The following is a 20,467-nucleotide window of genomic DNA, read 5'->3' on the forward strand; positions in this document are numbered from 1 at the left end:
ATGAGAGTCGGTGGGAGTGAAATACGGCTAGACATAGGCGAGGCGAGGATGAGAGGGTGACACGTACACGAGCGCGGGTGCAGGGAGGAGGATGTGTGCTGCGATGGTGGAGCATAAGTTAGTGTCAGTGAACGAAGTATGGGGAAATGAGAGAAGTGAGAAGGAGACCTCTTAATCATTATTAAGAATCAATATAAGAATTAAGAAATGTGGGACATAAAATTTTTTCTTGAAATGACAAGCGCGGAAAAGTAATGTACTCGATCTGATATACATGTCAATATAAACGTACAAGTCTTGTACAACATTAATTTATCTCAAACTAAAGTTCAGTCACTATTTCAAGTACTGAAACTCAATCTACTCTAAGTCCGGATCTACACGCTAAATCTGAATCTCTCATCCTCTTCCTGATCCTGTTGTTGCCCCACCTGTTGTCATGCACACATACAAACAAGACAACAGCCGGATAACTCCGGTGAGAATATAATCCCAGTATAAACAATGTAACATGCAATCATATAAAAACATATATAAAAGCATGAAACAATTATCAATAGCATGTATCAAATCTGAAAGACATCTATCGATATAAAGCGGTAAATAAAACTTTGGACTCTTCATCTCAGACTCGACTCATCTCTAATCTAGGGATCCCGGTTCCAGGACATTGATACGATATACCGAATTTCAGTGATAGGAATGAATCAACTCCTCATAGACATCGATATAAACCAAACATCCAGTGTCTTGGCGAATCAGCCGAAGACTTGGCACATCAGCCAATGACTGGGCACATCAGCCCCTGACTCAACACATGCTCTGCTATAAATCAATATACTAAGCATACTAATCTCAAGAATTGCAAATATCAATGCAATTAAGGATGGCAATGGGTAGGGTATGGGTCGGATTTCATACACCCATCCCCACACCCATTTATTAAATTCATCTCCATACCCATCCCCATGCCCATCGGTATTGAATTTCATCCTCATCCCCATACCCATCGGATTATCGAATACACATACCCTACCCAAATACCCAATTATCATATACAATTGAATTTTTTCAAATTTAAATTGTTTCAATGAAGTTATGAATATTTAAAAAATTATTTAAATGAACAATAAGAAAAATTATTAATGAACAAAATAAACTTTATAGAAAAAATAACGAAATATTAAAAATAGTTTATATTAGTTGAACAAAAGTACGCAATTCAACAAAAATATAGTAGAATTTACATCATATTCAAAAATTCATAATTCAATTGATTAATCATCTATGGGCTACCCCTAGTTTAATCATATGTAAGCATTATCAACCCAAAATCAAACTAAATCGGTTTATCTCCGAACTAATCGTACATGTCTTCATCACTTGACATTGTAGTGTCCTGCAAAATGATGAAGAACAACATAAATAATTGACCCAACAGTTTATTTTCAATGTCAAATTTAACAAAGTTACATTGTATTAAAAACTTACAACATCAACATCAATAGTGTCCTCAACATATTCAACTGAAGAGTAATATGCTTCCGTTTCTTGTGAACTTGTAGCTACAAAATTCAAAGAAAAAAATCATTACTGGATATTGTAAATTAATAATATTTTTGTTCAAAAACAATAAAAACTAAAAATACAATTTATATTACCTTGTTTCTCATTCAATAACCAACTTTGAGTGCACATCAACGCTTCTATGGTTTTTGGATGAAGCCTGCTTCTATGGGAACTCACCAATCTGCCACCAGTACTAAATGTTGATTCTGAAGCCACCGTTGATATTGTAATGGCAAGCAGATCTCGTGACATCCTCATCAAAGTGGGATATTTGATTCCATTGGTCTTCCACCACTCCAATATGTCAAAATCAACATTTCTAGGCAACACTTTGTCTTCCAAATAATGATCTAGCTCAGTCTTCATATCAGTGTAAACATCACACTCAAGTGCTACTTCTTTATTGAAACTATCCAAAAAATCATCAGTACTTGTATTCAATCTAGTCTCCGTTGATCTTTATTCAACACTGCCATAACCATTATTATTTGTATAATCGTCAAGCAAATCATAACACATCTTTTTAATCTTTCTAACAGGTTCTTTAAAACCAATCTCTCCATGTGTTCTTTTGAAACAATACTCAACCAACTTTGTCTTATATCTTGGATCTAAAATAGTAGCTATTCCCATCACCCCATGAATATCACACCAATACTTCTCAAATTTGGAAAGCATCCTTTCAGTCATGGAAGAAATTACCATGTTAGGAGATGTGGTCCACTTGAGCAATGAAGCTTTAATTTCACAAACCTTAGGAAAAAAGATATTAGTTGTGGGATATTTTCTTCCAGAAAATACTTCAGTCACAATATAACACTTGCAACATCTTAGAAACCTCTTCTGCTAACAACCACTCATCATCTGTTGGGAAACATTTATATGATGGATCACGAAATCTCAGATGAGCAAACACATCTTTAAAAGATATAGCAGTCATGAGCATCACATATGTTGAGTTCCAACGAGTTTTACAATCAAACACCAATTTTTTAGCATTCATATTGCGTACTACAATCCGTGCCACATCATCAAACTTTTGCTCTCTTTTAGGAGATGCTCTCCAATATGTGACACTTTCACGAATTTTCTCAACACTAGGTGCAATGATATCCAAACCATCTTGGACAACTAAATTCAAAATATGAGCAGCACAACGCATATGAAGTAAAGACCCTTGCAGCATAAGTGTAGAACGATCAAGCTTATGCATCACATAGTTCATAAGAGAATCATTAGTGGAACAATTATCAACAGTAATGGTGGATATTTTCCTATCAATATTCCAATCCATCATAGACTTAACTATCACATTAGCAAGGACTTCTGAGGTATGTGGAGAACGAACATAAGCAAACCTACATAATTCAATTAAAATAAGGTATATATGTAAGTATCTATTTGACTGAAATCATAAAAAGTGTGAAAAATGTTACATATTTGAGTGAAAAATAGAATATATACCTCAAAATACGACCTTGCAAAGTCCAATTATCATCTATGAAATGGGCAGTCAAAGACAAAAATCCTTTCCTCTGATTAGATGCGGTCCACATGTCGGTGGTTAAAGCAATTCTGCCTTTATTAGATTCCAATAAACTCAATACTTTTGTCTTTTCATAGTCATACATTTTCAGTATATCATTCTTGATGGTATTGCGATTTGGAACCTTGAACAAAGGCTGAAGACTTGCTAAAAGTTTATGAAATCCATGATGCTCCACTATTGCCAATGGATACTCATGTAAAATTATCATTTCAGCAAGAATTGACCTTGATGTTTCTTGATCAAATTGAAAGCCTTTAATAGCAAATTCCCCCTTGTTTTGCTCTTTAATCAGCAGTTTCTGCCTTATATCACTAACAGTTCTTCTTGGACAAATTTTGAAATGTTCACGTAAATGTGTTGTCCCATGTTTGCTTTGGCCAGAAAGAGATTTTTTGCAGTAGTTGCAAATTGCCTTATCCATTCCATTAATTTTCTTCCTTTCAAAATGATTCCACACATCAGAAGTTAACTTTCTCTTCCTTGTTTCACTAGGAGAGGCACCATCAACAGATGTTGTATTTTGTGGAACAAGTGGAACCTCGTGATTTATTTCAGATAGTGGTACTTCATTTTCTGTTATATGATCTGTTGAGTCCATTTAATATACCTGAAAGTGGTGAAGTAATATATGTTAAAAAAAGACAAAATAAAATAAAATAGAGAAAATAACAATGTCTTTTTAGTTCAAACTTAAGAGGAAGGAGAATAAATATTAGAAAAATATTAGCCATTTCTCATATTTGGACTCAAGTTTTTACTAAGATAAAGAAGTCAAAAGTAAACATCATAAAAAAAAAAGTAAATAATGACAAATACCTTGATGATACACTCTTCTGTCACTTGTTGAAAATTTATATTCACCTTCTTTTCATCCAAACACAAGACAAGTAAATCAAAAGAACAAAAAAAAACATAATAAAAATAGCATTTATATCAAAAACATGTTTGTATACTTTAATTTGACTGTTTACAACATAATTGTTGGTTACTCGGAGGAGTCTGTTATGTAGTGCCTGTCCAAAAGCTTAACGAGGATGTGAACTTTTCCCTACCCATTCTGCTTGTGAAGAAATTTTAAAGGAAAGGCAGATTAAGTTTTTTTAAAAAAAATAAGACATGATCAACACATCAAGAGATCAAGTGGTTATTCTAAACAACCACAATTAGTATACTCGGAAATCATCAAGAACGTACCAACCATAACTAATGTTCCTATTTACTAATGTCAGAATTTCTCATATGCATTTCTCAATAATTTTTAAAAAAATGAGTACCGGTATGTTTGGTCACTGCACCACAATCAACCTTGAGTCACCACAATGAAAGTGAAAGTGAGAGCCTGGTAAATGTAATCAACAATCTACATGTCAAATAGTATTGTTTTGTTATTTGATAAAAACATATCTCAAGTTGGTCAATTCGATCAAATTGGAGAAATTGATCCAACTTCATAGTAACAACATCCACATTTTAGCCTCCCACAAACCCATTTCTCATTAATCTATTTACCCTCTAATTTGAGTACAACATTGAGTTCTACTAAGTACAGGAATTTGAGTACAGCATTGATTATATTTAAAAAAGAGTATCGGTATGGAGGATGAAGACAACACACCAAGCAAACCTGCACGATGGAGGATGAAGACAACACACCAAGCAAACCTTTTTGGGTGGACTTTCTCAGTGCAAGGGTCGGAGGCCGAAAACCAAGGCTCCAGAACGAAGGAAGACGAGGAAAACGAAGAGAAGAGTCGAAGAAGGAAGCCAGCCGTCACCGTAACCTGCAGCTGTGTGTTATGGTGGAGAGAGGAGCCCAGCCCACGTAGTATAGTCCTCATATGTGCTGCGGTGGAAAGAGCAGGCCCATGACACCTGTTGGGACTTAACCTTCAACTGGGCCAAAACTGGCCAATTTAAATTTTTTCAGGCTTTCATATAAATAGATATATATATATATATATATATATATATATATATATAAATACATATTATATATATATATTTATATATATTAATTTAAACGGGTATTCGGATCGGGTGTGGGTCGGATTATATCAAACCCGCCTCCATACCCGAACCCGAAAATCCCCATACCCGATTACCCAATTATTTAATCGGGTCTAAAAATCCCTCCATACCCTCTTCTACTCGGGTCGGGTATCAGATCCTCCATCGGGTTCGGAGGAAATTGCCATCCCTAAATGCAATAATCATTCAGTATGTGATTTTGAGAAACTCAAGTTAAATCTAACTCGAGTTGTGCAATCCCGAATCAACATTGATTTATACCTTTCTTTCAGTCGATCTAACTCTGTCGAAGTCTCGAATTCAATATCTGTCAATACTCAATCTGGCAATGACAATATCGAGAGTATCGTATCAATATACAATTCAGATCAATACTGGATATAATCAGAACTGGATCAAATTCTGTTTCAACAACATAACTGCACCATCTCAATATACCCAGCAATACAAATCAACATATATCAATTCCCACATCTCATAATCGATACAATACAAATCTGATATCAAATCTCAATCAAATCAACTCAAAAAATCATAAAAATTCTATACGGTATCCGTTCTTCAATCCGGTTTCGATTGTACGATGTCTAACATATCACAAACACCATATATGAATCATATCCGATTCCTTCAACATCATATTTTTAAAACATATCAAAACGTAATAAAACTTACGTTCAGTTGAAGCTCTCGTTGTTAGGAACACGGTACTGAAGTCGGATTGAAATTCTAACGGTTGGATTTTTCGTAAATCGCAAATCTCTGATTAAAAGGTGTAAGGAAAATCCTTAACTTTCCTGAAGCTTTTCACCGTTTCATTTCTGAAGGAATGAACTTGTATATATATCTCTCATGCATGCCTAGGATACGTGTCTAATTTTCATACATTTCAATCTGCGCTCGGGCGATTGCAAATTACCACTCGGGCGCGGCATGTTCTGCCCGAAACATTTTCTTGCATCTCGGTCGGCGCTCGGGCGGTTGCAATTTACCGCTCGGGCGTTCTATCCGAAACATCTCCTTGTTGAACATTTGCGCTCGGGCGGTCAAAAACTACTGCTCTGGCGCCAACAGTTCTGTCCAAAATTGTGTAATTCATATGTTTTGCCCAATCTGATCTCGGAATGATCCGTCTATAATCATATCAGTTCAAAATCAATAATCTCAATTAACAGAATCAAAATCTCGGGCATTACAGGAAGCCCAGACCAAATATTTACCTTTAAAACCAGATTCTGATTTTATATGTTTCCAAACTTGTGGAAACTAATGAGCAGCAAAGAAAAAAAATGTACAACTCACACCGTGTAAAACGAGGACAACAATTAATCAAACTTTGAACCTGCAATTCAGTTCGACTCGGGAGGGGGAGACTTGTGATACCCCATGGATGGGTCAATCAAAATCAGGCCCAAACTCCTGGCCCATCCCTAACCAAGGTGGAGAGCCCATGAAAGGCCCAGGTATTCTTCTGTAAATACCAGGTTTTAGCGTATGATTTATTCATTCACTGTATTATTTTTCAGTAGCACCCTTAGCTGCTCCCCACTTATATCCTCAGTCTCTGACTTGAGCGTCGGAGGGGCTACGCCAGAACACCCTCCTCGCCCCCTTCAAACGGTCTTATTCGTGATTTCAGACTCAAGAAAAATTCGAAAACTGCGTCTGGATTAGTGATACTTGCTGGAATTGAACCCTAAATTTTCAGTGAGTATCAAGTACGTTTTTGAAAATATTCCCTGAACGCTCAAAAAGTCTCCCGAATCGTTAAAATTTGCATACCGAATAAAAATATAACCCGGCGGGTAAAAATACCCAACTAAGGCTCATTTTCAAAAATCATACTTAAAAACATCTCATATTAAATAATTAAAAATAATTATTTAATAAAAACATTTTTCTTTAATTATCTCCGGTCACCGTTCGTCGTTCGAGCGCGAAAACTATTAAAAGCCCTTGTGCATGAAACTTTAATAACCACGAATTAAAACACATATTATGCAATAAACATGCATTTAATGCATTAAAACCATTATATAAAATACTTAAGAAGTTTGATAACTTGCATGCATGTGGTTCACATGGACCTTCAAATTTTCGGGACGTTACAATCTATGCCCCTTAAATTGAATTTCGTATCCGAAATTCGCTTATCCTCGATAAACAAAGAGTTTAGACTTTTAATTATAGTATCATAATAATCCACGCTTCCGCTGCGCTACTCTGATAAATAAGTGTTAGGCTGTCATTATGTCTCCTCAATCCCAACTAAATTGTCTACCCAAATCCTCGTTTGCGAATCGCGACTTAAAGAGACTTAGTTCTATTATACTATGACCTCGAATTTTGACTTATCTCGCAATTTCTCATTCTAGAGATGGATGTCCAAACTTATCGCACCTCACTTTTCTTATATTATACCATAATGTTCGTCGACCTATTACCTTAGCATTCATACAGTTCAAAACTTAAGAAACCTTAGCACCAAAATTTACTAATCGACTTCTATCACTGGTAGTATACTTAAAAGTTAAACATTATCTCAACTCCATAACAATATTAGCCTAAAATCCTTGAATCGAATCTTTATTTTACGGCATGGAATTACGTAACTTAACTATTTACAAGTACGTCTCAAGCATAAATTGTTGCAAATCTTATATTTCAGGAACGTTAAATCATAAAACCCAAATGTACAACATCGATCTTCTACCTAAATAATAAAATCATTCTATTATCAATTACATGCTTAAACTATTTTCTTCACGATTATAATATAATTGAAGCCTAAGACCTTTGGACTTTCCTCATTGAAACAAATGTCGCATTCTTACGTATCCTTAATGCTTAATTAATACTAGCGTATAAAACTTAACAAGTCATCTCATGGTAGCCTTAGACTAACTCTAATAAATCAACTTCACTTATAACCCATGGAGTTCTAGAATTTCCCATATCAAAATTTTAGATTTCTTACTCGATAAAAATCTTAATATTCGTCCATTGGTAACCTATATTGAACACAAATAACTCTCTTTTGTTTTAATTTCACCCAAAATTTATGTATAAACAGCTATTTCATAAACTTGAAATCAAACTTACACAACCCAAATAGTCTTAGATAACATAATTCCAACACACATATTCACTTATTCTCAAGTTTCTTAATGACTTTCAAAAATTCCTCAAGACAAGGTGCTACCCCATTTCATACTCATATCTTTCAAGTAATCTAACCAACAATCATATCCAACTTTCTAGAAAATTTTAAACCTAGCAAAGTATAATTTAACTCTTAAGATTATGATTAAAACTTATGCTACATCAAACCTTAAGTTCCCAAAAATAAGTTAATTTAACGTCTAATCTTATATCTTAACTAATTGATCAACTTTACCTTAAATTATTATCACTCACTCTAAATTCTTAATTTTTCACAACGTTATTCCATCAATGCTTAAATTTTCAAGTCAAATATCGGTTCATCCTACAACACACTAGATTATCCTTCCTTATAATATTATAACCAAGATATTTCAAGGTTTTAAATATCCGTTCAAGCCTAAATTACCGAAAATTTCTATCGTTTAAACCATTCCACTTTATCTTATTGCTAAATTATTCCCCAAATTTTTTATCAATTGCAAAATTAATTGCTAATTTCCTCTAAACTTATCCATTTGGTCCTTAAATTTCAAAAATTCCTCAATTACCCATAAGTTCTTGGCTTCCTAATTCCAATTTATAGGTTTTCCGTAACAAATAATTCAATAATTTTAAGCCTATTAAACCCAAAATCACTTTTCATAACCAATCTATATTTCCATCAAACCCTATAATCCTAAATTATACATTTTATACTTCTAAAAACCGTCAGCAGTTTTCGAATCATTATTCCTTATACGTAATTTCCAAAAGTTAACTCAACTAATAAACACAGTCATCAGTATTTTCTTAGAAAATCTACATGTCCCAAAAATATTCATAATTTTCATGACTAACTTATGACCCAAAAAGTAGAATATCAGTACTAATATCCAAAAATCAATTTAGTTAAATCATTTTCAACCTTTCCTAATGCCCATTAGCCAAATTCTTAATCATGTCCAATTCAACCACAAAGCCAGCATGTGTGAAAATCATAAAATTTCTTATTCAATGTCGCAACATGTAAATAGACAGCTAAACATGTATTGTAAAACGTATACCACGTAAAACTAATAAGCTAAACTATTATTATCTTTATCCAATTTTCATGACATGTAGCTTTACTTATTATTATTATAATTCGTGGCGAGGGAAATCCCCGACCGAGACACATTCGCTTTTGCTCCTAGTTGAAAATCAAATTCTTACTTCAAAAAAAAAAAATCAAATTAAGGAATTTTATTTCAAGCCCCAAAAATGGAGTGAACAATAATATGAAAAGAAATTTCTTACATCATGCCAGAGATGCTCAAACTATCTTTAATAGCTAAAGTGCATTTATACACACAAGCTGCAGAATTTTACAAATTAACTTTCAAAGAAATCTGCCATATTTTTCATCGAAGAACCTACCTCAAAATCAAAATCCCTAACTAACCCCTTCAATCTAGCCCAAAAGTTCTTTTCAGCTCGTCTCTCATCAGATTTCTTCCTCGAAAGCCCGGTCATTTTCTTCAACTCTACGGCATTTTTCAACAAAAAATCAGCCAGATGAACATGCGGCTTCTCCCCCTTGAACCCACGAAACTCGACTTCTTTAAGGTGAGACACAATACAAGATGGCATCGATTCCACCAAGTCATAATCATAATCATTCCACATCCACTGTAAAAGAAAGACAATGAACGTTGAGCTCTGTGGAAAATATAAATAGGATGAAAATAAAAACTCAAGAGGAGATTAATATTTTAAAATTTTCTAAATAAAGGGAACAACAATAGCTTATTGTAGATGCTGGATCCACCCCATACATTTTCTTAAAGAGAAAGCGGAGTTGATGACAAGCTTACCATATTTAATTTGATCCATTGAAGATACGGCGTCGAATGAAGAAACTCCAGAAATGCTTCACTGTTGCATTTTGTAGAAATTTCTAGTCGTTTTAGCCTATTAAAATTTGGAAGTGGAGTCCCTTGGTTTGATTGGGCGATAGCCTATCACAGATAAATAAAAGTAATATTAATAACCATAAGGTTTCATTAAATTTCACATTTCGTCAAACCAAGAAACTAGAGCTAGCTGTCAGTTGTCAGTTTTCAATATAAATTAACAAGTAAAGAAGAAAGCTTTCAAATACAAATATACTTCAAGTTACTGACATAATATAAAATCAAAATCTTAACTTTTTTTTTTTTTTGAGTGGGGGATGCACATGCCAAGGAGCTTGAAAGCAAGAAGTAGGAAATATAATAAATTGGTTTTCGTTTATTCTTAGGTGAAACACAATTCCAATGTATCAACCTTGTGATGTAATGAGAGTAACATGGCTACACAATCTAACCTCCACAGTAGCACCTGACAGTTGAAAATGATTTAAGCCAGAGCATCCTTTCAATAAGAGACGAGCTTGTGATCCATTCTTTCTAATTACTTGAAGATCATGTTGAAAACTTTCATAACCAATCGCCGCAGAAGAAACTAATGATGAACTTAGATCAAATTTTTCTACAAAATAACGATGAAAACCAATTTCCAGGAGCTTGGCTCCTGTAATCTTGATGTAACAGTTCTCTACTTCAGGAAGATCCGAGTAATGTATCACTTTTAACTCAGTTAATGCTGGAGCCTTGACTTCCACAAAATTCACTTTCAACCATTTGCAATCTCTTAGCTCAAGCGTTTCCAAGACTGGAAAGTTAAATATAAGTTGACTATTTGTAGAACCCGTAACTTAGACTACGTATAAGCCATGCATAATTCTAGTATTTTAAATTATTTTATTGCATGAGTATTTAAATTTAATTATTTTATTATTTTATGCAGTGGTTTAGATTTTTATCATTTCAGTTAATTCAGAGAGGCCGGACTGGAGTTGGAGTTTAGAGATAAAATTTAAGATTTAGGAAAACATTCCTAGAACTTATTTTAGCTAATTAATAAGTTAATTTAAGTTAAATGGAAGTTTAAGGAATTATTTAAGTTACTTGAGGTGAGTAGAAAATAAATTCATTTAAGTTCCTTAAATGAGGGGTTAGTTCACTAAATTATTTAAAGGATTAGTGAGGCTTTTAAGGGTTATTAATTTACTAGATAATCAACATTTCCCCTCCATTTATTAGTGAATTTTCGGCCCCCTTAGTATCTAGACTATTCCTTGCCAATTCATCACCGTTTGACCCATTCTTTGTGTTGTTAACATGCTAATCTTTCTTTTTATTATTAGTCAACCTTCATTAATTAATTAATGAGCATCATCCTTGTAAAGGCCTCTAAAATTCTTACTTTAAAAATTTACGGAAAATTAAAAATTTTTCTTTTAAAATAAATGGAGTGCCTCATCCATAAAATCAACTGATGAATCAAGTTCAATGTTTAAAAAAAAAATAGCAGCGGAAGAAAATAAAGTTTGCCAAAAATAACAATTCAAAGAATGTCCAACAACTGGTAAAAATGTTTGAGCATAAAATGACATGTGCTGAAACTGAGGTCCTCGGGTGCCACTACTGTCGACCCAAGCTGGCTCACTGGTCCCCGCCCTCGGCCCTGGCCTCATCAGTACCTACAACAATCAAGTCTAGTGAGCCTAAAGACTCAGCATGCAAATATCGTAGGTAACGAGAAAATGTAATTTGTATGGATAAAATATCATGTCATGAGGCATACTTAAAATAACTTGTACTGAGCAATTATAATACGTGCATAACTGAACAGAAAGTCATAGTAAATAGAATGTTTGCTCCTTGGAGCCCTGTACTGAAATAACTGATAAAAATTTTCTGTTGAGATTATGGTCTACGCCTGTGGCCCCTGCACTGAACTGAACTGATCGGTAACTGGCTACCGGGGAGTATCAAACTGAACTGAGCTGACCGGTCACTGGCGACCGGGTGGTACCAAACTGAACTGATCGGTCACTGGCGACCGTATAAAATAATGCTCCCATAATAGTGAATTGAGCACAAGCAATATCGCATAAATCTCAAAAATAAGTATTTTCTATTTTCATTCACGTAATATAATTAAATGACATAATGAAATTATCCTGTATATTTTACCAACTGGATTGGATCGTTCTCAGGCTCGCTGCAACCTAATATGCCATGAAAAATATGCAATAGCTTATACTTGACCAAACTATGCAATTAAGTTTGAAAATGCGACAATTACGTCTAACGACTTCGTATTTAATCATGACTCCGAACCAACCCGAACCAACACTCAACCGACGTATAGTCATGATTAAAATACGCTTAAAATTATGAACTAATGCTCCTAAAATGATGAGGGTCGAAATCTAGGTGAAATGGAGGCCAAAACAAGAAACGCTCTTTCGAGAGTCAATTTGGCACATCGCACCGTAAATTCTCTTACGACCTCAAAAATGATCCGAATCACAAACGGTCAAAAACACGACCTTCCTAACTCGATGAGGCACTGTCCAGTCCAAGGCCATAGGCTAAAAGCCGACCGAAAACTCGAACGAGCCTCCGAACCGACACAGCAACTTGCTGTAAATTTCCAGCAGCTGTACCATCGCGTATCTTGTGTTGTTTTCGAGACTACCGGCCATTGGGGCGTGAACCACCGACCAGAGACTCTTACCAACATCCCAAGGAATGATTTGAACCATGGCTAAGGGCCCTAGGCCAGCCACAATCCTCACCATTCCAGCAACCAACCAAAAGCTCTTACCGAGGGCCCTCATGCGTGCGTGTGTGGTGTTGTGCTTCGCTTGCTGTCTCGACTCGTTCCAGTGGCCATTGATTGACCATGGCACGATCTAGACATCTAGGGGCATGGTATGAACCGTGGCTAAGGGCCATAGGCCAACCAAGATCCATACCATTCCACAAAACTCGAACACACCCATGCTGTCAAAACCGAAGGGGGCCGAGAGGGGATGGGGCTGTTCTTGTTTTTAAATTGAAAACCGATGAGTCATGGACCAAGCCACCAAAAAGGCGACTTAGTCTCGTCTTAGACATGCTAGGGAAGTGATCCAACCATGGCTATGGGCCTTGTGGCAGCCATGATCAGATCCATCTCCATTATGACAGCAACCTGAATTTTCGAACACAAATCTGCACCTATGGGGAGCTTGCTGTGATTTCGGTTTTCCAGCAAGCATGGGGATTGAATGAATGGACCAACATGGTCCTAATGCATCCTATTACATGTCTAGGAGCCGCCTTGGGAGCCTGGAATCGAACCATAACCTGTAGCAACTGAAACAAGAGAAAACCGTGAAGAGCATCATGAAGTCGAAAAATTCTGCACATGCATTTCGAAAATGCTTGATGTAAATTTCGGTTTTCTTGTATAAAAATCATGTAAAAGTGATGTTTAAAATAATAATAGGACTTGATTGAGGTTCGAAAGAAATCTAGACATGCCTTGGTTTTCGTTTGAATGAAAAACGAAAGAATACGACGACTCAACGCGGAGGAGGTGGAGCGCTTCTTTCCTTTTCTTTTCTCTCTTGTTCTAGGCTATGAGGGTCACGATTCTTTTAATCTGAAATGGCTGCTGTTTTCGGTGATTGAGGAGGGGATTAAGTGGTTGGGGGAGTGAGGGGAGATCCCATAATAAAGGGATACAAATGGGTGACCAAGTCTACCATTATTTGAATTTTGAATTCTAGTTGCTATCAAGTCTTCTTGGATGGATCTAGAAAGGGTTGGTCGAAAATTCACTAATAAATGGAGGGGAAATGTTGATTATTTAGTAAATCAATAACCCTTAAAAGCCTCACTAATACTTTAATTAATTTAGTGAATTTAAACCCTTAATTATGAAACTTAAATGAGTTTATTTTCTACTCACCTCAAGTAACTTAAATAATTCCTTGAACTTCCTTATTAACTTAAATCAACTTACTTGCTAGCTAAAATAAAGTCTGGAAATATTTATCGAATCTTAAATTCTATCTCAAAGCTCCAACTCCAGTCCGGCCTCACTGAAATAACTGAAAAAATAAAATTAAACTGCTGGCTAAAATAATTAACTTCAAAGAAAAACATTTAAATAATCATGCAATTTAATTCAAAATATTAGAATTATGCATGGCTCGTACGTAGTCTAAATTACGGGTTCTACAATCCTAGTCTAGATTAGCAAGGAATTTCGGTCACCACCTTCTAGAGTCATCCAACAACTCATTTGATATCCAACAAGAGTTCAAATTTAAATCAGTGGTAGACTTGGTCTTGCATTTGAATCCCTTTATTAGTGGATCTTCCCCCTCACCTTTCCAACCATCATTCTCCCCCCTCCATCACCGAAATTCAGAGGATTTTAGAGACAAAAATCGTGAGGTGCTAAGAGAAAAAAAATCGAGAGCAAGAAAGGTAGAAAAGAAAGCGCTCCACCTCCTCCGCGCCGGATCGTTTCGTTCTTTCGTTTTTCTTTCAAAACGAAACCAGGCATGCATATATTCTTCATTGACTCTTCAATCAAGTCCTAATATCATTTATTTTCATTACATGATCATTTTTCTATGGCAAAAATCGAAATACAGCAAGCATTTTTCAGAAAAACCAACATGCAGAATTTTGGCTTTCATTGTGCAGTTTCGCGGTTTGCTTTGTGTTGTGGATTTCAGGTATTGGCTCGATTCCAGGCTCCTAAGGCGACATTTAGACATGTAATAGGATGCATTAGGACCAGGTTGGTCCATTCATTTAACCCCATGCACGCTGGAAAACACGAAAATGACAGCAACTCATCACCTTTGCCATATTGAGTTTCGAAAATCTGTTGTTGCTGTCCAAGGAAATGGATCTGATCATGGCTGCCCTAGGGGCCTATATCCATGGTTAGATCACTTCCCTAGCATGTCCAAGACGTGACTTAGTCGTCCTTTTGATGGCTTGGTCCATGATTAATCGGTTTTTACATAAAACTCAAGAACAGCCCCCCCCCCCCCCCCCCCCCCCCCCCACTTTCGCCCCTCCATTTTACAGCATGTATGGTTCGGTTTTGGTGGTTTGGTGTGGATCTTGGTTGGTCTATGGCCCTTAGCCACGGTTCATACCATACCCCAAGATGTCTAGATCGTGCCATGGTCAATCAAATGGCCACTGGAACGAGACGAGACAGCAAGCGAAGCACAACACACACACACATGCAAGGTGTTCTCGGTTGGAGTTTTTCTGGTGTTTGCTGAATGGTGCGAATTGTGGCTGGTCTAGGGCCCATAGCCATGGTTCAAATCATTCCTTGGGATGTTGGTAAGAGTCTCTGGTCGGTGGTTCAAGCCCCAATAGCCTGTAGTCTCGAAAACGACGCAAGAAACCTAAGCATAGTTGCTGTATTTTGAGGACAGCAACTTGCTGTGACGGTTCAGTGGCTTGTTCGAGTTCTCGGTTGGCTTTTACCCCATGGCCTTGGACTGGACAGTGCCTCATCAAGTTAGGAAGGTCATGTTTTTGACCGTTCGTGATTCGGATCATTTTTGATGTCGTACGAGAATTTACGGTGCGATATGCCAAATTGACTCTCGAAAAAGCGTCTCATGTTTTGGCCTCCATTCACCTAGATTTCGGCCCTCACCATTTTTGGAGCAATATTTTATCATTTTAGGCGTATTTTAATCATGACTACATGACGATTTAGTGTTGGTTGGGGTTGGTTCGGAGTCGTGATTAAATACGAAGTCGGTAGGCGTAATTGTCACATTTTTTGAAGGTTATTGCATAGTTTGGTCCCATAAATCTATTGCATATTTTTCATGGCATATTTAGGTTGCAGCGAGCCTGTGAGCGATCCAATCCATTCAGTAAAATTGTTACATGATATTCAATTCAGTTATTTAATTATATTACGTGCAAAAATACAAATTTTGAGATTTATGCGATATGGCTTGTGGTCACTTTACTATCATGATTAAATCCGGTCGCCAGTTATCGGTCCGGTCGTCAGTTACCGGTTATGAGAGCATTACTAAGTCCTGTCGCCAGTTACAGGCCCGGTCCCCAGTTACCGGTCAGTTCAGTTGTTTCACCCAGTACTGTGGCAGTGGTCTGATCAGACGTACATTACTAAGTCCTGTCGCCAGTTACAGGCCTGGTCGCCAGTTACCGGTCAGTTCAGTTCAGGGACCACATGCGTAGACCATAATCTCACCAGAAAATTATTACAGGCTATTTCAGTACAGGGCTCCGAGAAGCAAACATTTTCACTATGATTTATCAGTTCAGTTATGAATGAGGCAATTTTAATTATTTAAAAGAAAAATTTTAAATTTTCCGTAAATTTTCAAGTAATGATTTTTAGGCCTCTACAGCTGGTATCAGAGCAATGATTCTGTATAGGGTTGTACTACTACTGATCTCGAGAAGCTCATGAAGTCCCGTCTTCGGTCTGTAAGTTTTACATTTATGTATTTCATTTAAAGCATGAATTATTTTCAACAGCATGATTTCATATGATATTTTTTCGCCCAAATTTTTATTGCTCAGTATTTAAATTTAAATTAATGATGAAATTATGCATGTTAGTTACGTATGGGTTATGTACGAAACCAGTATGCCCCCTAGGCGCATCCTCGAGCGCAATAGAGATGAGGAGCCTCGCCGAGAGGACAGGGAGGAGCAGAGACAGGAGAGAGACCTACCACCTCCACCACCGCCTCCACCGAACATGAATGCTCAGATGCTAGCTGGGATGACGGAGTTCTTCGCACAGTTTGCAGGGAACCATGCTGTGGCGACCAGGCCGACAGGGCCCGAGGCTGTCTACGAAAGATTCATGAAGATGCGTCCGAAGGAGTTTTCTGGGACGTCTGACCCCATGATTGCTGAGGGCTGGATCAAGTCCCTCGATGTTATCTTCGATTTTATGGAGCTTGGAGATGCAGATCGAGTTCGTTGTGCCTCTTATCTGCTCGGAGGAGATGCCCGCTTATGGTGGGAAGGAGCTTCAGTAGCCCTTAACTTGGCTACGCTGTCTTGGACACGCTTCACGGAGGTATTCTACTCAAAATATTTTACAGAGGAGGTGCGCAGCAGGTTGTCCACTAAGTCCATGAGCCTGAGACAGGGAGATTCGACTGTTACGGAGTTCATCCGTAAGTTTGAGAGGGTTTTCCATTTTGTGCCCCTGATCGCGAATGATGCCAGAGCTAAGTTGATGCATTTCTTGGTGGGTCTACGGCCGATCTTGCGCCGTGATGTTAGGGTGTCTGACCCTACTTCTTATGAGGTCGCTGTCTCCAAAGCCTTAGCCGCAGAGCAGGATCAGCGGGACATCGAGAGAGACCGTCAGGGCAAGCGCCCAATCCAGGTACCACACCGCCCTCCTCCTCAGCAGCATCAGCATCAGAACAAGAGGCCGTATCACGGCCTGCCCAGAAACAGAGGAGGACCTCAGCAGCAGCAGGGACGTGCCGTTTCGAGGACCTTTGAGCATCCGGCTTGCCCTAAATGCTCACGCCGCCATGCCGGAGTATGTATGTTTGGCTCAGGGAAGTGTTACAAGTGTGGTAGCCCAGGCCACACGCTGCCTTATTGCCCTCAGAAGAACCTGCCTACCCAGGGCAGAGTGTTTGCTCTCCATGCGACGAAGACGAACCCCGATACTATGTTGATGACAGGTACTTTGCAGCTTTAAGTTTACATTTGAGATTTAATGTTTTGGGAAACGGGATTTAGATTTTGAACTTAGTTTTGCGATAGGATTGCATGCTCTACTCAGTATTTATTTCAGGGATTTAGTTAGAAGAATTGTGATCTTTGCATGTCTATAAGCTTAGCTCTTGTGATTATTGGATTCCGCTTAGTGTTCCGAACTTTCAGGGAGAATTTTCATAGATGGCTCAGCTACGAAGGCCTTGATAGATTCAGAGGCCACTCACTCATTCATTTCAGAGGTCTTTGCTAATTTCCTCAAAGTTAAGACCATTGGGCTAGATATAGCCTATTCCGTAGTACTGCCGTCTGGCAAGGAGATGACAGCCACCAATGTGATACGAGACATAGATCTTGAGCTCCATGGCAATCTTTTCTATGCGGATCTTATCGTACTGCCGATGCCAGAGTTTGACATTATTCTAGGGATGGATTGGCTATTGCGGAACAGAGTTTTGATTGACTTCCAGCGGAGATCTGTTTTAGTCCGACCGCCTGGAATGACGCAGTTCTTATTTGAGCCAGACAGGTACTTTCCTTTACCGCGCATTATTCCATATGTCCAGGCTAGGAAGCTCATGCATAGAGGGTGTCGGGCGTTTCTAGCAACCTTTGTATCTGTCCCCGAGGCGCCCAGTCAGTCAGCCTCAGATGTTCTGATTGTTAGAGACTTCTTAGACGTTTTTCCTGAGGACGTCTCTGGTATGCCACCTGAGAGGGAGGTGGAGTTTTCTATCGAGCTTATGTCAGGTACGGCTCCGATCTCAAAAGCACCGTACCGACTTGCACCGATAGAGATGGCAGAGCTTAAGAAGCAGATTCAGGAACTTCTTGACAAGGAGTTCATTCGCCCTGGCTTCTCACCTTGGGGCGCACCAATCTTGTTTGTTAAGAAGAAAGATGGCACGATGAGGCTTAGTATTGACTATCGGGAGTTGAACAGGGTTATAGTGAAGAATAAATACCCACTTCCGAGGATTGAGGATCTGTTTGATCAGTTGCAGGGAGCTTCGATTTTCTCCAAGATAGATCTGCGTTCCGGTTATCACCAGTTGAGGGTGAGAGATACTGATGTTTCGAAGACAGGACTCGTTATGGCCACTACGAGTTCCTTGTGATGCCGTTCGGTTTGACGAATGCACCATCGATCTTCATGGATCTCATGAATCCTGTATTTCAGCCGTACCTCGATCAGTTTGTGATAGTGTTCATAGACGACATTCTCGTCTACTCCAAGAATCGGGAGGATCACAGCAGGCATCTGACCATAGTGTTGCAGACATTGCAGAAGCACAAATTATTCGCAAAGTTCAGTAAATGCGAATTCTGGTTAGAGAAGGTGGCGTTCTTAGGCCACATTGTTTCCAGCAGTGGCACTGAGGTAGACCCAGCGAAAATTGCAGCAGTCAGAGATTGGGTTGTACCGCAGAATGCATCAGAGATCTGCAGTTTTCTTGGCTTAGCAGGATATTATCGGAAGTTCATCAAGGGATTCTCCTCGATTACAGTTCCAGTCACAACACTGACCAAGAAGAATGTGAAATTTGTTTGGAGCGAGGATTGTCAGAAGAGCTTCGATACTTTGAAGCAAGCTCTTATCTCAGCACTAGTTTTGGCCGTGCCGTCAGGGTCCGGTGAGTTTGCACTGTATACCGATGCTTCGAAGCTCGGTCTTGGCGCCGTATTGATGCAGCATGGGAAGGTGATAGCATATGCTTCTAGACAGTTGAAGACTCATGAGAAGAATTACCCTACCCATGATCTAGAGTTGGCCGCAGTAGTTTTTTCCTTGAAGATTTGGAGGCACTATCTGTATGGAGAGAAGTGCCAGATCTTTACCGACCACAAGAGCCTCAAGTATTTCTTTACGCAGAAGGAGCTGAACATGCGTCAGAGGCGTTGGTTGGAGCTGGTGAAGGATTATGATTGTGACATTAGCTACCACCCGGGTAAAGCAATGTAGTTGCGGATGCACTGAGCAGGAAAGTTGCAGCGATGGCTCATTTGACAGTTTCGAGACCTCTTCAGTTTGAGATGCAGAGGTTTGATCTTGAGACTTATCCTCGAGGTAGAGTTCCTTGTCTATCTACCTTGACCATTCAGTATTCCCTTATGGACCGTATTCGCAGTGGTCAGTCATCAGATGAGCAGTTGGCCAAGTGGAAGCAGAGAGACGAGGCCAAGGGCAGCGCCTTGTATTCGGTCAGCGATGGTATTGTGAGGTACCGAGACAAGATATGGGTTCCTAGCAGTGATTCTGTCCGAGCAGATATTCTATCAGAAGCCCATATGTCGCCATACTCTATTCATCCAGGGAGTACGAAGATGTACAAAGATCTGCAGCTATTGTATTGGTGGCCTGGTATGAAGAAGGACATCAGACGATTTGTATCCGAGTGTCTGACCTGTCAGTTAGTGAAGGCCGAGCATCAGAGACCAGCAGAGTTGCTCAAGCCTCTTCCTATTCCCGAGTGGAAGTGGGAGAATGTTACCATGGACTTTGTGACCGGATTGCCGAGGTCAGCCAGAGGATTGAATGCCATCTGGG

At 38.4% G+C, this 20,467-nt stretch overlaps 3 protein-coding genes across 3 annotated transcripts; all 3 read right to left on the bottom strand.

Annotated features, from left to right (window-relative positions):
• Nucleotides 1-1,001: 1,001 nt before the first annotated feature.
• LOC142518809 (zinc finger BED domain-containing protein DAYSLEEPER-like) lies at nucleotides 1,002-2,361 on the bottom strand. Its single transcript, XM_075621630.1, has 3 exons — nucleotides 1,662-2,361; nucleotides 1,492-1,565; nucleotides 1,002-1,399 (listed from the first exon to the last, which is right to left on the bottom strand). Exons 1-3 carry the CDS (start codon nucleotides 1,933-1,935, stop codon nucleotides 1,361-1,363), a joined length of 387 nt encoding a protein of 128 aa, XP_075477745.1. The 5' UTR covers nucleotides 1,936-2,361; the 3' UTR covers nucleotides 1,002-1,360.
• Nucleotides 2,029-3,822, bottom strand: LOC142520841 (zinc finger BED domain-containing protein RICESLEEPER 2-like). Its single transcript, XM_075623998.1, has 3 exons — nucleotides 3,034-3,822; nucleotides 2,408-2,927; nucleotides 2,029-2,292 (listed from the first exon to the last, which is right to left on the bottom strand). Exons 1-3 carry the CDS (start codon nucleotides 3,714-3,716, stop codon nucleotides 2,029-2,031), a joined length of 1,467 nt encoding a protein of 488 aa, XP_075480113.1. The 5' UTR covers nucleotides 3,717-3,822.
• Nucleotides 3,823-9,559: 5,737 nt separating this feature from the next.
• On the bottom strand, nucleotides 9,560-11,474 carry LOC142520851 (putative FBD-associated F-box protein At5g22720). The gene is made up of 4 exons (XM_075624005.1): nucleotides 11,452-11,474; nucleotides 10,635-11,004; nucleotides 10,144-10,287; nucleotides 9,560-9,958 (listed from the first exon to the last, which is right to left on the bottom strand). The coding sequence occupies exons 1-4, from the start codon at nucleotides 11,472-11,474 to the stop codon at nucleotides 9,662-9,664; spliced, it is 834 nt and encodes a 277-aa protein (XP_075480120.1). The 3' UTR covers nucleotides 9,560-9,661.
• Nucleotides 11,475-20,467: the final 8,993 nt, after the last annotated feature.

Source organism: Primulina tabacum, chromosome 1, assembly GCF_025594145.1.
Source record: "Primulina tabacum isolate GXHZ01 chromosome 1, ASM2559414v2, whole genome shotgun sequence".
NCBI classification, from domain to species: domain Eukaryota; kingdom Viridiplantae; phylum Streptophyta; class Magnoliopsida; order Lamiales; family Gesneriaceae; genus Primulina; species Primulina tabacum.

What these genes read in the sequence shown, in the direction of transcription:
- LOC142520841 (XM_075623998.1), bottom strand. Translation starts at nt 3,716, where the DNA reads ATGGACTCAACAGATCATATAACAGAAAATGAAGTACCACTATCTGAA. An exon ending in TTGCAAGGTCGTATTTTGAG is followed by an intron (nt 2,928 to 3,033) that starts GTATATATTCTA and finishes TGAATTATGTAG; the next exon opens with GTTTGCTTATGTTCGTTCTC. An exon ending in AGTGGTTGTTAGCAGAAGAG is followed by an intron (nt 2,293 to 2,407) that starts GTTTCTAAGATG and finishes TCATTGCTCAAG; the next exon opens with TGGACCACATCTCCTAACAT.
- LOC142520851 (XM_075624005.1), bottom strand. Translation starts at nt 11,474, where the DNA reads ATGGGTCAAACGGTGATGAATTG. An exon ending in TGTCAGGTGCTACTGTGGAG is followed by an intron (nt 10,288 to 10,634) that starts GTTAGATTGTGT and finishes TATCTGTGATAG; the next exon opens with GCTATCGCCCAATCAAACCA. An exon ending in AATGGATCAAATTAAATATG is followed by an intron (nt 9,959 to 10,143) that starts GTAAGCTTGTCA and finishes TTTCTTTTACAG; the next exon opens with TGGATGTGGAATGATTATGA.
- LOC142518809 (XM_075621630.1), bottom strand. Translation starts at nt 1,935, where the DNA reads ATGAAGACTGAGCTAGATCATTATTTGGAAGACAAAGTGTTGCCTAGA. An exon ending in GTTATTGAATGAGAAACAAG is followed by an intron (nt 1,566 to 1,661) that starts GTAATATAAATT and finishes TGAATTTTGTAG; the next exon opens with CTACAAGTTCACAAGAAACG. An exon ending in ACACTATTGATGTTGATGTT is followed by an intron (nt 1,400 to 1,491) that starts GTAAGTTTTTAA and finishes ATCATTTTGCAG; the next exon opens with GACACTACAATGTCAAGTGA.